The sequence below is a fragment of the Paroedura picta genome, chromosome 5 (genome assembly GCF_049243985.1).
Source record: "Paroedura picta isolate Pp20150507F chromosome 5, Ppicta_v3.0, whole genome shotgun sequence".
In the NCBI taxonomy this organism is placed as follows: Eukaryota; Metazoa; Chordata; class Lepidosauria; order Squamata; family Gekkonidae; genus Paroedura; species Paroedura picta.
In genome coordinates this window covers 67,819,939-67,835,036 of record NC_135373.1, presented here as the reverse complement: position 1 = coordinate 67,835,036, position 15,098 = coordinate 67,819,939, and the positions used below count along the sequence as shown (strand labels likewise).

At 43.4% G+C, this 15,098-nt stretch overlaps 1 protein-coding gene across 14 annotated transcripts in view; it reads right to left on the bottom strand.

Moving 5' to 3' along the window:
- Window positions 1-15,098, bottom strand: part of CADPS2 (calcium dependent secretion activator 2) — a 385,311-nt gene that overhangs the window by 37,252 nt on the left and 332,961 nt on the right. For 8 of the 14 annotated variants that reach the window (XM_077338377.1, XM_077338375.1, XM_077338376.1 and 5 more), the window contains one exon: window positions 14,404-14,511. In XM_077338377.1, the coding sequence (XP_077194492.1) occupies window positions 14,404-14,511 (108 nt within the window). Of the gene's footprint in view, window positions 1-14,403; window positions 14,512-14,929; window positions 14,948-15,098 lie in introns of all 14 variants that reach the window. The other 6 variants (XM_077338372.1, XM_077338370.1, XM_077338371.1 and 3 more) reach the window with 1 other exon arrangement.

Genomic DNA, 15,098 nt, shown 5'->3' with positions numbered 1-15,098 from the left:
TTTTGGCTGTTGTTGATGGAGACTGGACAGTGGGTAAAAATGCTGGTAACTCCTGGAATACCTTGCATGTCCCAGCTGAAACTGGTAATGAAAGCACTGTTCGTAAGGCATAGCAATGGAACTGGTAATACCCACGGATATGGCTGTTTCTTTATGCTGCTTAATTTGTGCCAAAGGCCCATTATGCACGGAGTGGAAAGTCTGCATTCAGGGTGGAATGGCGGCGGCTAAAATCACCAATTATGCACGCTGTAGGTGGCAACCGGGTGCAGAGTCAACGTATACCACCGAAAAAGCCACATTAGCGAGATGCGGAAGTAAGTGGAGCTTCCTGGGACCAGGGCACAACCAGAAGCGACTCCGGAGTAGCCGCGTGCATAATCGGATACTCTGGGTTTTGCCGCCATTGTGTTCCGTCCCATGCATAATCGGTTTGCTTCGCTTCTTCCTCCTCCTCGTTCTCCATGCCACCATTTCAGCGGCCATGCATAATAGGCCAAAGTGTCAACAGTTTTCGCTAAGAATTACTTTCAAAAGGTAAATCTTCCACCTTGGCTCGCATTTTCTGGAGGGAGAGCTGTGGTCATCAGCCAGGAGAAACAATGCAAGGATGACAGTAGAGGCCATTGAGCATGCCTCTCCACGTTCATTCATTTTTTGGACAACTTGGTTGCTTTAGCTTATACTTGGGTAACATTTCAATATATGCTGTCATATACTCCCATAGAAACAGTTGGTAGGAAGCCATCATGTCATGGTAGTTTAAAATGTGATTTTCAAAGCTCCTGCCAAGTAGACTTTGTGACGAACTAATCCATTCTCCTGCCATCCTTATCCATGGGAACAGAGTGTGCAGTCTGCTTGTATCATGCCTGGGGATGATTAAATAAAAATATACAATTTTCTTGCTTTACTTTATACGTATTTTCTATTTCTCGTGAGGTCACAGACACTGAGAATGGTTTTTCCCAGAGACCAGAGGCAACATCTAATAAGTCCTCCAGCATTGGGAAAGCCACCCTCACTGGCATGTGTGAATAAAGCACACTTAAAGCACACTTGTATTTAGGCTTTCGTTGGGTGGAAAAGTCCATTTGGAGTGATTTTGCCATCTTCAGCATCTGTTCCAAGTATAGCTCCAGATGTTCCTTAGGGGAGATAGGTCTCGCATCCCCAACTGCTTCATTTGGCATGAATCCACAAGATATTTTGTTTTCTTAGGTTTTAAGCAAGTGCAGGATCTCAGAGTGGCAGTGCCTCAAACACTGCTAAAACAGAACTCATGCTGGACTGTGGCGACTCTGCATACAAGCAGACCATATCAGACTAGATGTCAGACCACCACTGCAATAAGCAGGATCATCCCACTCTTTTTTTTCAAAACATACATTAATCTTTATATATATTGTACAAATGATAGTATGTCAAATTGATATGTAACCCCAAGAAATGCTAAGGATCATGGTTGTTTCAGAAAAAGCATGCCTATGAATCAGAAATCATGTTTTCTGTGGAAATAACATCTTTAATGAGCAGTATTCACCTTTGCCATATGACCAGGCTAACACTAGCTAATTTTATTTTTATGCGAGATACTTTAGTGTCTCATTTAATAAGCATAATGCCAATTAAAACTCCATCAGAACAGGTAGAAATTTAGTGCATTATTAACATTTCACATGAGAATGTGAATCCTATGCTGAAAAAATGAAAGCTTTGTAAGAGAACTCTTTCTAAAGTCACCAGCAAGGACAGAAGCTACACAGGTACAAAGAAGTGGGCACAATGGGGTTTTTAAAGACACAGATGAAACAGAGATGTAGAGTTTTTTCATACTCTAAACTATCTGCTGGCCATTAACTGGAATAAAAGTCTGATTTTTGTAAAAAAAAAAAACAATCACCTCAAACCCTCAAAACGAAGAATGAATTCTCTGATCAGATTACACAAAGGCTTGGATCCTAAGCAGTGCAACTAAGCTTATGCTAGACCAGACTTTCTCAACCAGAGTGTAAACTGCACGGAGCTTTTATTCCAACTCCAGGTCGATTCAGTCCCTGCCCTCTACACAGGATGTGATTTCCGTTTTGATTTGGGGCAATTTAAATTTTCCTTCTGCAGCAAGAAGGATTGATCCGGAGTGACCCTGCCTTTATTGTGCGATATCTTAGAGTGCTTTTAATCTTGAATATATTATAAAATCGCATTGTTTTGAATCGGGGCTCTCCTCCGTGGTAGAGGACCCGTGATTGGCCACAGGTGGTCATGTGACGAATTTGCCTTAAAGGAGAAGCCCCTAATTTCTCTCAACTTCTGTGGGTCCTGGATTTTTTCTCCCTTCTCTGCCTTTTTCGATCTTCTCCCCCTCTGCTCCAAGAAAAGAAAGAGGCTCCGTGCCTGGCTCCTCTCCTCCCCCTTCAAGAAAAGAAAGAAAGAGGCTCGGCTCCCCCCCCCTTCTGAACTACTCTAACCACGTGCAGAAGACTGTCCTGTTTCAATGGGGGGGGGGGAGAGGAAGATCCGAGTTCAACGCGATCTGAATTCAACAGGATTGACAATGGAATAAACAAAGTAAGTGCAGACTCTGCCTAGGATTTTGTGAAATATTTCATGTTTTTTTCAATGGTAAAGAAGTTGAGAAAGGCTGTGCTAGATGAGGGCAGCCTCCCCACCTTGTCCCTCTCACTGCAATATTCTTTGTCACCCCCATCACCAATAATGCTCCTTGTGGTTAGAGGATCCCAAGAAACAGTGTGTGTTGGAGGGGCAGGGATTACTCAGCTGGAGGAAGAATGGCTGAAAAAAACCACCTTTCCCTCCTCTACAGACAGAAATGCTGTTCATTGGAAGAGTTTCTGTTGCTCTGATGAAATTGTCATGGGACTGAAGTTGGAATCTCTAGAGATTTTGCAGTTCTATGTGGCTCACAGAGAAGTTTCAGAATTTTTGCCTGTTCAAACACTGAAAAGAGACTACTGCTAAGATTTTCTACAACGACACAGTGCTTGGTCCAATACAGCATACCTTTGCACACTACTGCTTTCACATACTTCATGCACAGGAGCTATTCTACCTTGTCGCCTATATTCCTCTTGGGGTAATTTCCTAGGAATGAATTTACAGCCAACTGAGCAATCATCCTATGTGTGAGTGTGTGTGGAAAATACTTGAAATGCACATGACACACTGCTATCGCAAAGAGAAAAATACAAAACTGAGTATTCCAGAAGGCAGTTCTGAAGTTTCCTGCTTCTTGGGAGTTAACCAAATAATCCCCATACAGTGGGGAGTGGAAAAGTTCTCTTCTTCAACCTGAAAATCTCAGAAGCCTCCTTTTAAAAGATGAACAATGATTCAAAGGAGCTGAACATTTGGGGTGTGCCTGGGTTGTGAAATACTCCATTTGTTTTCACACAAGCAAAACCAAAAGACAATAATTTTCATCTCCCACAACATTTTTCTGTAGCTTATTTTGATAATCTGACAAACTGGAAAAGTTTAATCTTCATGCCTGCTTAAAGGTGAACTGTCTTTTAATGTACTGTCCCAAGAATGAAAAGCTTATAATCGGTTTCATCACTGAGAGCTAACCATTGGGTTGGAATCCATCTCTTTTCTGTGCAGAGGACCGGAGTGGATAAATGAGGGTGAGGGGCAAGCATAGTGACTGAAAGTTACATTCCACACCCCAAATCCTCCCCCCCCCCAGTATATCCAGGGGAAGAGCACTGTACCAAATGTTTAAAAAGGTAAAGGTATCCCCTGTGCAAGCACCGAGTCATGTCTGACCCTTGGGGTGACGCCCTCTAGCGTTTTCATGGCAGACTCAATACGGGGTGGTTTGCCAGTGCCTTCCCCAGTCATTACCGTTTACCCCCCAGCAAGCTGGGTACTCATTTTACCGACCTCGGAAGGATGGAAGGCTGAGTCAACCTTGAGCCGGCTGCTGGGATTGAACTCCCAGCCTCATGGGCAAAGCTTTCAGACGGCTGCCTTACCACTCTGCGCCACAAGAGGCTCTACCAAATGTTTACTTGAAACTTTACTTGCTTCTGACAATAGTTTGTATGTAGGAGATTAACTATGCCTGAATCATTGATTTCAGTGAACTAAACAGAGTAACAGCATTGTATGTCACGGAGCAGGTGCTGCTACTGGGTGCTGTAATTCCTTGAAACATGAACAGCAAGAGAGGGTAGGGCTGGCATATCTTTTTCTTTCTGTCTCTCACAATTCATCATTCAGACCTAGCTTCCTGACTACCACACGTGGAAGAAATTATTTTGGTATCTTGTAATGTGAATAATAACAGTAACAACAACAACAATGAATTATCTCAGTGATATATTTGACTGGTCGATGGTGTTCTGCAGTTTCAGATCCAGCCACGTTCCTGGGAACTGCAGATGTATCTTAGAAGGATTATTGATGTTCCAAGCAACACTGTAATCGGGAGCTGAGCTGGTGTTATTTGCTCAATGGCCATAATGTCCAGGTGTTTCTTAAAACTTCTAGGCACTTCCAAGGGTTAGGATAAAAAGCCTGCTTTAGTCAGAAAGAGACCAGAACCTGCAAAGGCAAAAATCTTTTCCTTTTCTTCAATGATAGGGAGTGGTGTTAGAGGGAATAACCTTTCTTATCAGTGGCTAAAAAAGAACTGAGGAGAGTGGGCCACTCCATCCATGTCATCATTTCCCCAACAAAAATAGAGTCCAGCAGCACCCTTAAGACCAACAAAGATTTATTCAAGGCGTGAGTTTTTGAGAGTGCATGCACTCTTCCTCAGACTAGACTCTATTTTTGTTGTGCTGCTTCAGACCAACATGGCTACCCACCTGAATCTACCATTTTCCTAGGTAAAGATAACTTACAATGGTGTGAGAATGGAAGGGTGCCCTCTAGAAATGAATCTTTCCACAGCAGGGCTGCTTGGACACAGTTCACAATGGGGGTTTGCACAGAAGACTGAAGATGAACCTTTGTTTCATCATTCTCTATGATTTTGTCTGCTTTGAAACTCTCATGAATTTCTGGCTGATGGTATGCCATATTTCTGGCAAAGATTCCAGTGCATCATAGCTGCAATTCTATTGTGGCATTCTTTATAGTCAGTTTGATTAATTTTACTGCAGACTGTTCATGTGATTGACTGTTTCATTCTTTGTCTTGCAAAGTTGACATTTGCTGTCAACGCTGGTCTTCTGAATCTTGCCTTTCATATTATTCATTTTGAGTGCCTGCTTTTGTGCAGCTAGAATGAGTCTTTACTTTTTTTCTTTAAGTGCTCATTATGGGGCCACTTCCAGGTGTTTTTGTCATCCATCACATATTGTCCAGTTTTCATTGCAATTGTTTTGTCATCTTCTTTGGTTCCTGTAATCTTACAAAAATCTGCATTATACGCTTCTCTTTGTTTTTCTTGGTATAGTAATTCAATACTTTTTTTTCTTCTTCAACTGCTTGCTTAACTTTCAGGAGATTTCTGCCACCTAATTTTCTTGGTAAATAAAAACAATAATCATTTCTATGGTGCACTGAATGATGCATTGTCATCTTGTGAGTTTTGTGATGTATTGCTTCTTAATTCTGCTTCTTCACTAATCCCAGCTTTGAATCTTGGAACTTGCACTGCTGAGGTGTTAATTGCCTTTACCGTGTTGTCTCCATTTAATTTGTTTTTGCAATATCTTTCAAACTTTTTAGTAATACTTCTTGATTGTATTTCACTTAACAATGGCAGGTTTGATGTTGTCAGCTTCTAAAATCCCAAGCTTAGTGTTTTGATGTTGTTGTTCGGCATCTTATTTTCCTCTTGTCTAACAATTTTTCTTCTATTCAGTGCTAATGCTGCCCATTTCTCAAGGCTAAATATCTTTGCTGACTATTAAACTGTATTTAGTAAAGAATCAATCTCTGACAATGTATTTTTTTTAGTCATCCATATACAATGTGTGAAAAATGTGGGCCTTTTTTTGAAAGCTTGTATCAAGGCATCTGCTTATGAGAATGATTGAGAGTTGCATTAGGGCAAAGAATAGTGATGATAGTAGGGATGGACGTGAGCCAAATTATGAGGCTAAATTCATCACGAATTCGTCACATTCGTGGCTTGTGAATGGGTTTACTGTTAAAAAATTGTATAAACTTTTAGAACAGTTTGTGTATCTCATAAACGAAGCAGAAAGCCACAAAAATGCTGGGTGGCAGGGAGACATTCCTCATCACTCTGCTACCTTGGGTTGTCGTGTAGTTTTTTTTTAAACTTTAAAAGGACTGCATAAGAGATGCTCCTTGCTACACAGCTGTGCTCCCTGCTACACAGCTGTTTTGGGCTGTCTTCAACAGGCCATTTAGAGCAGGGGTAGTCAAACTGTGGCCCTCCAGATGTTCATGGACTACAATTCCCAGGAGCCCCTGCATAGCGAATGCTGGCAGGGGCTCCTGGGAATTGTAGTCCATGGACATCTGGAGGGCCGCAGTTTGACTACCCCTGATTTAGAGTTTAAAGGGACTGCAGAAGACAGCACAAGAAAAAGCAGCATGGGGGGAGCTGATCCCTATCACACTGCTTTCTTCTGCAGTTCTTCTAATGTTTAAAGGGACTGCAGAAGACAGCATGAGAAACAGCTGCATGGGGAAAAGTGTTTCCTGCCACACAGCTGTTTTAGCTTGTCTTGCACAAATCCTTTAAATTTTAAATGGGCTGCAGAAAACAGTCTGAAACGGCTGTGTGGCAACGAGTGCCTTCCCTTATGCAGCTGTTTTTGCACTGCTTTGTAGTCTCTTTAAATGTTGCTATGATTATTATTTATATCAAACTAGTAAAAAAGCCCATTGTATAACAAATACAATGGGCGCTAGCAGGCGGGGGCAGAGCGAGGGACTGGCGAGGGTAGGGTGAGGAAAGGCGGCTTACCCATTAGAGGCGTTTTGCGAGGGTGGGCGGCTCCTTGGTGGTGTCTTCTTGCCGGCGGCCATTTTTGTTTCTGGCGGTGACTTCGTTGAGGCTCGCAAGTCGACGGGCGGGAAGGCGCCGCGCAAGCAATGGGCTACCAAGGCTGCCCGCAAGAGCGCTCTGGCCACGGGCGGCGTGAAGAAGCCGCACTGCTACCGGCCGGGCATGGTGGCGCTGTGGGAGATCCGGCGCTACCAGAAGTCGACGGAGCTGCTGATCCGCAAGCTGCCTTTCCAGCGGCTGGTGCGCGAGAACGCGCAGGACTTCAAGACCGACCTGCACTTCCAGAGCTCGCCTGTGATGGCGCTGCAGGAGGCGAGCGAGGCCTACCTGGAGGCCTCCTGACGCGTCAGGTCGCCGGCAAAGGAGCAACTGCGAGCTGCGCACAGCGCGGCTCGCAGTTGCTCCAGCAGGGAATCGGAGGGACCGCGCCTGCCGAATGGTCCCTCCGATAGTCTGTCCAGAGGAAGGGGCCAATCGGCACCCTTCCTCATCCCGGACACATCCTGCCTTCCAAGGGCTTACAGCTTTATTTAGTCCGCGGCGCCGCGGGCTTGTGTGAAGATTGTAAAATGGATGCCTCGTGACTGTCACAAAGGCTGCAAGACCACTACACCCTTGGTGTTTCTACTTACTCAAAGAACTCCCATTCCCATCTCATGATGAATACAGAAAATAGTCTATAGTCACACTGAAAGTAATGTATGTTTGTGAGGATGGACAGACAAGGAGGTGGGGAAAATAGCTTGCTCGTGCTCCTGTGAGCTTATGCTGGAGGTGGGCATTTCCCAATAGTCGATCCCCACCGCTATTCTTCACGGGCACAGTTAGTGGTCAAGCAGCACAAAGGTGTGCCCCTGCAGACAAGATCAGGATGTCTGCATATTCTAGGCAGGGGTCTCCTGAGTATGATAAAAATACGAATTTGTAAGTTAAAATTAAGCCCTTCCCTCTCAGACTCACATGATGAAAACTGAGTATACTCATTGTCCCTGTAATGTGGGATACAGCTGGAATCAGTAAATCATGAGAATGGGGGGGGGAGGGGAAACCAGCTTAAGTCCTCACCAGTTTATGGCAGGAATTATTTGGTTTGGAGGGAAATTTCCCATTCATTTACAAACTTCATTCCCTGTGATTCTTTATTAGCCCCTAAATATTCCTTGCAGAAACACATCTGTTCTATTCTCACAGGTGGGACAGCAAAATATGGCTACTATTACAGAAAAACACTTATTTCAGAAACAACAACTAAAAGACACGGTTGCCATGGCCATAAAAAGACAGCAAATACTCATTGCATATAATGTTGAAGACATATCAATTTACAAAAGAGAACAAAAGTATGATGACAGGGCGGGAACTTGGCTTGCCTGTGTCTCTGATAGTTAACAGTATCCTGGAAATGGGGCAAATTAAAATTGGATGATAATTTTTATACCCCAATCCTAATTCCACCCTGCCATGCTAGTCCAGGAATCTGAAAGCACAACTTCCTCCAAACCACATGCTCCCTCACCCATAAGAATAAAGACGGAAAGGGAATGGAATGAGGGATGTCCCTGCTGTAGAATCTTAAAAGATACCTCTTCTCAGAGGGAAGGGGGGATAGAAAGTAGGAAAGTAAGATGTGGGTGTGAGGGAACCGGGCATCTTATTTATTCTGAAAACTGTGTTCCATACCGCACGACTTCAATGTTGCAAAAGGCTTGCAAATTGTAAATGCTACTAATTTGCAGTCCCGCAAGATGTTGCACACAATCTGCCACACTCCTGAAACAGTCCCGCAAAAAGCGATTCGTTGTAGTGCTTAAAGGGAAATTGGGAAAAGTGGATTCACCCTCTGAAAAGCGCTACACTCTTGCAAATAATCTGCAACACTAGCGAAAAAGACCTGTGTGTTCTCATTGTTGCGGTTCCAGCAAAGTCCCTCCCCCTGGCTCTCTCCTCTGAACTTCTGGTGAAGCGATCGCCTTTTTTTTTTCTCGAAGCGAGCAGAAAGCAACGAACTGGCGAGCCTTCATTCACCCAGCGAGGCTTCTCCGGCTAAAGTCCCTCCACAGAGATGCTTTAAAGCTCCCCTAAGTCTCCAAGCACAACACAGCCCCGTTTGCAAGTTCCCTTTATTTTCGGCCGAAAATCGTGCCCGTGCAGGGGGGGATTTTTCTTTTCACTTGGGGGAGCATGGCAACAATGAATCGCCAGCTCACACGCCAGCTGCCAGCTAAATGGGTCTCTCCGTTGCAACGAATTAACGCATATTTGTTGCAACGTGTGTATTTTTTTTTTTAATTTCTTAAAGGGAAAGGGGCTTTCCCGGAGCATGATAACAACCGCCCATTGGCTGTTCGTTTGACTGACGGCCAGGGGCGGGACAAAGCACAGGAAAAATCGCTTCCTGTCTAGTGATTTTTGCAAGACCGGAAACCTGTGGGAAACGAATGAAACGCTACTGGATTCCACTAAAAAAGCAGGTATGTGTAACGCCGGGATTGCACTTTTAAAAATAGTTTTTCTGCTTTATGGGACCAATTGGCAACATTGGTCCTTGTGCAGAATCAGCCTGGATCTCCACCAGCTTTCTGTTTAACAGACCTAATCTTCAACAGACAAGTAGATTGAACGGTGCTGGGCCTGATTCTTCTCGAAGCAAATAAAGGGCTGTTCTATGACCAGTTACATTGTAACAAAACTGCCGTGGGGAGTGCAGAGTAACAGGTGTACAGGAATTCTTGAATAACAACAACAACAAAAATCAAATTACATTAACTTGAATAGTGAGATACCCCTTTTAGTGTGGAAAGTCCACAGAGTTATAATGAATTACACGGCTGTTGAAAGGATCCAAAAAGCTCATTTCTACCTCATACTGGAAGTTAGAGACATTTGCCCCTAGATCAGCCACTACCACAATATACCACATGCAGCAGTTTTTGTTTGTTTGTATTTGCATTATTAAAATCAAACTGGACAGGGACTATTGTAATGTTCTTTTGCACCTCACTTAAATGTATTTACTAGTTGTCCAATTATAAATACAGCAAATGATTGTAAGTAAAAGCAAGGGAAATGAATAAGTACATTTTCTGGATTAACCCCATTTACTCCTGCAAAAATTCAAAAAGCTAAATGCAATTTATATACCATCATAGTTTGTAGACAGCAACTGTGGTTTTGTGTCATGGCTAACAACACCAGAAATCATAGTGTGTGACTTGGGCAGAGTTTACAGTGTCTCACAACTATGGACTATGTCTAGTATCTTACATTATTCATGCTAATGGTGCTTTGCCTTTATCCAATCTATCTATAGATATCTCATTACTGCAATAATTCTTCATTAGATTTTGCTAATATTTGTAACATGGTCTACTAATGTAGCAATTAAACACCAGCATTCAGCATATAACCAGCCAACGGTTCTGCTATTCTTGTGATGTGAGATCTGTTGGACACATTTGATGTGGTCGACCATGAGTTCGTAGCCCATTGTCTCACTGGGGCAGGGATATGTGGGGCAGCCCTTCAATGGCTGATCTCCTTCTTTCAGAACCAGACACAGAAGGTTGTGGTGGAGATGAGACATCCTGCCCCTTTCAACTCCAGTGTGAAGTTCCACAGAGGGTGGTTTTCTCCCCCACACTTTTTAACATCTTCATGTGCCCTCTGGCCCAGCTGGTCCAGAGCTTTGGGCTAGGTTGTCATCAGTATGCAGATGACACCCAGCTTTATCTCCTAATGCATGGCTGCCTGGACTCCCCTCTCCCCCCCCCCCCCCGCCCGGAAAAATTCACCAAATGTTTGGAAGCTATAGCTGGATGGCTCAAGCAGAGTCACCTGAAACTCAACCATTCCAAGATGGAGGCCCTGTGGCTGGGAAGGGGGCAGACCAGGAAGCATGCCTGTCCAAGCCTAGCTGGGGTGCAGCTTAACATCTCACCTTTTGCCAGGGCATGACCCTTGATGCCTCCCTTCCAATGGAGATGCAGGTCATAAAAGTAGCCCACCTCGCATTTTTCCACTTTCACCTGGCTACTAACGCCCTACCTGTCCTCGGAGCACCTAGCCATGGTGATCCATGGAACAGTCACCTCCAGAATTGACTTCTATAACTTGCTCTACACGGGCCTTCCCTTGTCCTTGACCTGGAAATTGCAGCTGGTACAAAATCCTCACTGGAATACTGGAGGGCCCATATCCAGCCAGTGCTGAGGCAGCTGCATTGGTTGCTAGTTTCAGCCTGAATCAAGTTCAAGGTTTTGGTTTTAACCTTCAAGGCCCTTTGTGGTCTGAGTCTCGTGTATCTGAGGAATTGCCTATTACCCCCTGCAGGGCCTTATGCTCTGCAGGTACTAATTTCTTGGTGGTTCTTGGCCCATGGGAGGTTCATTTGGCATCAACCAGGACCAGGGCCTCTTCAGTTCTGGCCCTGACCTGCTGGAATGAGCTCCCAGAAGAGCTGAGGCCCCTGCAGGAACTTTTTTGCAGGGCCTGCAAGATGGAGCTCTTCCTTCGGGTCTTTGGTTGAGGCCAGAACAAGGAAGAACTAGGGGCCCTTCCACATTTAGTTAGATCTACATCATTTTAAACTGGAACAGCAGGTGCCCCAGAACCCTGGTCAGAGATCTGGGATGGGGTGGGAGGTTAGGATTTTTAGCTTGCTGCCAGGTTATCATGGGTGTTGATTTTGTTTTTATTGTTGTGACCCACCGCAAGACAGTTTTTGATAGCAGAAAGTAATACATCTAAATAATACATAAATAATTAAATAAAATAAAAAGGGCAGAAGTACCACAGAAGTACTGAGGTGGATTCAATGAAGTACTTAGGGCCTTAAGTACACACTTTATAGATAACCAGGGGCCAAGCCCATTGCATTCAGGAATAAAACGGGTGCTAGATTGAAGAGGTGGGGTGGAAAAATTCTGTGGATGGCCTCTCCCTCCCCCCAGGACCTGGAAAGGCTGGAGACCCCCGGGAAGGGAACTCACCAGCAGGGGCAGCTCTCATGCAACAGGGATCTGCAGCCTCTGTGAGAAGTGGAAGGAGGAGGGGGTGGTCAGGGGTGGGGGACGGAAAGCAACTGGCTGGCTGCTGGACAGACAGGCAAGACGGTTGGAGGAGGAGGCACTCAGGGGTGGGACAGCCACCTTGAGTGGGTGTTAACTTAAGCCATGAGACACTCTCCTCCTCCAAGGCCTTACCAGAAATATATAATGGGGGACAGATATCAACAGCAGCTGTCCAACAACTGAACAGTATACAACGGCAACTGGGAACCCTGTGCTTTTTTTTCTTTTTAAAAAGCACAGGATAAGGACTATGTATTCAGCTCTTATAGTAGCCTACTAGCCCAGTCTAGCCTGATCTTGTCAGAGCACAGAAATTAAACAGAGTTGGCCAAAGTCAGTATGTGGATGGGAGACCACCAAGGAAGATAGAGCAAACCACCACTGCTCCTCTCTTGCCTTGAAAAACCCACACTCAAGTGGCTGCCACAGGTCAGTTTTGACTGGATGGCACACAATTATTATTATTATGTCCAGCTCCTGGTAGATACAAGGGCTAATTGTCTGGCCAAACGCCCATAAAATATGTAGAAAACTTCCTGCTTCAACATCTCTGCTAAATGTGAATTTGTACATAAGTTTTAATTTCTTTTTTTTTAAACAACAGTGCTGTAAAGGAGTAGGGATGGAAATTAACCATATGCTTGCAGATCCAACACAACACCAAACTGACAGAGATGTTGCTAATATGGTTCTGGTGCTTTGTAGAAATGCCAGCTGGAGAGATTGGTAGTTTTCCTACCCTTGCTTTTGCACACAAAAAAATTCATTCACACATATTAACACTTTGCTTATTAAAACAGATGATACTTTTATTTTAGAGCTGTCTGGCAGTCTCTCCAACTAGGGCGTTTGAACGACAAGGCTCATTTCAAGCAGCCAAGACAGCAAACAACCAACACTGACACGACATATCCATGGTGGAGAGGCTTGTGCGGCAAGACCTTCTGCAACTGCCATGAGTGAAGTGTCACAGCAAAGGCTGTGAATTGCTGTTATGAAAACATTTGTGGTAACTTGCATAATTAAAGGAAAGTGCCAGGAAAAAAAGCTTTCTAAAATGCTGTGGTAATGGAACATAAATAAATACACTTTGCGACAAATAAAATGGGGTTCACATTGGCTTCTGGAATGGACTAGATAACCAGCAGAGTCGGTATTTAGATGTCATAAACATAACACAGTTTGGACATAATGCGATCAAGCCAGAAATCCCTGGGCTTACATACTCCTCCCTCCTTCTCTTATGTGCTGTTCAGAGGCTGAAGGCTCCCCATTTTAAGAAGACTTCACCTCTAATGCCAATTTTTGCAATTTAGAATAATACTTAATAGGCAAAAAACTCTTAATTTATTAAGTCATCGGAATTTGGTCATCACAAGAAGCTATGCTTTTGACTGGATGTTCACAAAAGGTGCTACTGGACTCAAAATTTGTGAGATGAATTTGGGCATCCTTTGAAAACACAGCTCCACTGGAGTGGGATGTGTTTATTTAACACCACAACCAAATAGAACAGCTGATTCAGTATATTTAGGCACAATTAAAGCTGGAAGTAATGGTGATGATAATTTAGAGATTACAGTTGCAAAAAATGGTAGAAGACACCATGTAGGACAGTACACGAAAGTCCCCCATCATGGGGGAAAGGCACTATGGTCTCAATCTGAATCAGGGCCCTACATGTTTCAGAACTGAGTTCCCAGCAAGGAAATTGCTGACATCTGAGTGAAAGCTCCTGCTTGGCACCAATGTTCCCTCTAAACCATGTGCATAAGTGGCTGCTCATTAACACAGGAAGCCCCGCTCAGCAGCAATCTTTAGCCGTATAGGGTCTTGCAATGCCCATTGCCATTTTAAGATTACAGCAGTTATATTCTACTCAGGTTGTGAACTGCTTTGCTCAGTAGGGGAAAAATTAGAGGGAACTTTGCTTGAAACTAGATGTTAACAGCTGAGGGTAGTGTTTCTTCACTCAAGCCAAGATGCTGATTGGTGACTCTGACTCTTCAGACTACAGCTGACTGGGATCAGAACAAAATGGAATACTTTGCTTGCATCATAGGGTATTCTGCAGTATTTTTATATTAGAAGGAAAAACACTAATTCAGATTTAGGGAGGCTCATGGACTCCGTGAACTTCCTGGTCTCTCATTTCAATATGAGAAAAAGAAAAGTAATGTTAGGATGACTAGCTGTAGCTTCTATTTCTTAATTTGCCCCCCTGTAGCTTCAGTTCTTGGGTTGGAATCATCAATGGTAACTTGAATCACAAAACAACCAACAGAACAAGCATCTCAACAGGCAACTGAGACTGAAAGAGTGGGTCAAAATACTCAGATGCATCAACCAGTAATCCTCACAGAAGCAGCTACTTACATCAAACAATTTTTCAATGTACATTTCTTCATTGATCTTATCACGAAGTATATCTTGGTTTTGACGAACAAACATAATATAAGTATCTGCTAGATCCATTCCTGGTTTCTGCAAGAGAAAGAAATAAGGGGTTCTAACTGCCAGTATTACAGTTTTTTGCTTACAAATATATATATATATACCAAAAACATGCACACATGTGTTATTATCTTATCTGAAAATTTGTCATAAACATGGTAACAATTTAGAGTAGATCTACATTTCAAATTGATAAAGTCAACTTCCCATAATGAAAGTTGACCTTAGGTTGTTTAATTTTTTTTAGCATGTACATAAATCTATATGCAGATCAGTGATACTGATGTGTATTTTGCAGTCACTGAAATAAGAAGACAATAAAAACAGAAAAAAGTCCCTCAGAAAGATGAGTGATTATATATAAGCTTCTAGAAAACAGAGTGGGAAATTACATGCTCAATAGTATGAAAAAAATTAAAGTCCATTATATTTACTCATATATACATACACGGTTGTGGTCTGTAGTCTGGATGTATAGTAGCATAGCATGGATATGAAACAAAAATGGATACATTACCAGTCAGAAAAACACCGTATTTTCTGCTGCTCTCCCCTTCTGCCTCCCAACCATTGCCTATGTAGTGCTGAAGCCAACCCTAGTCTTAATCTGATGAATT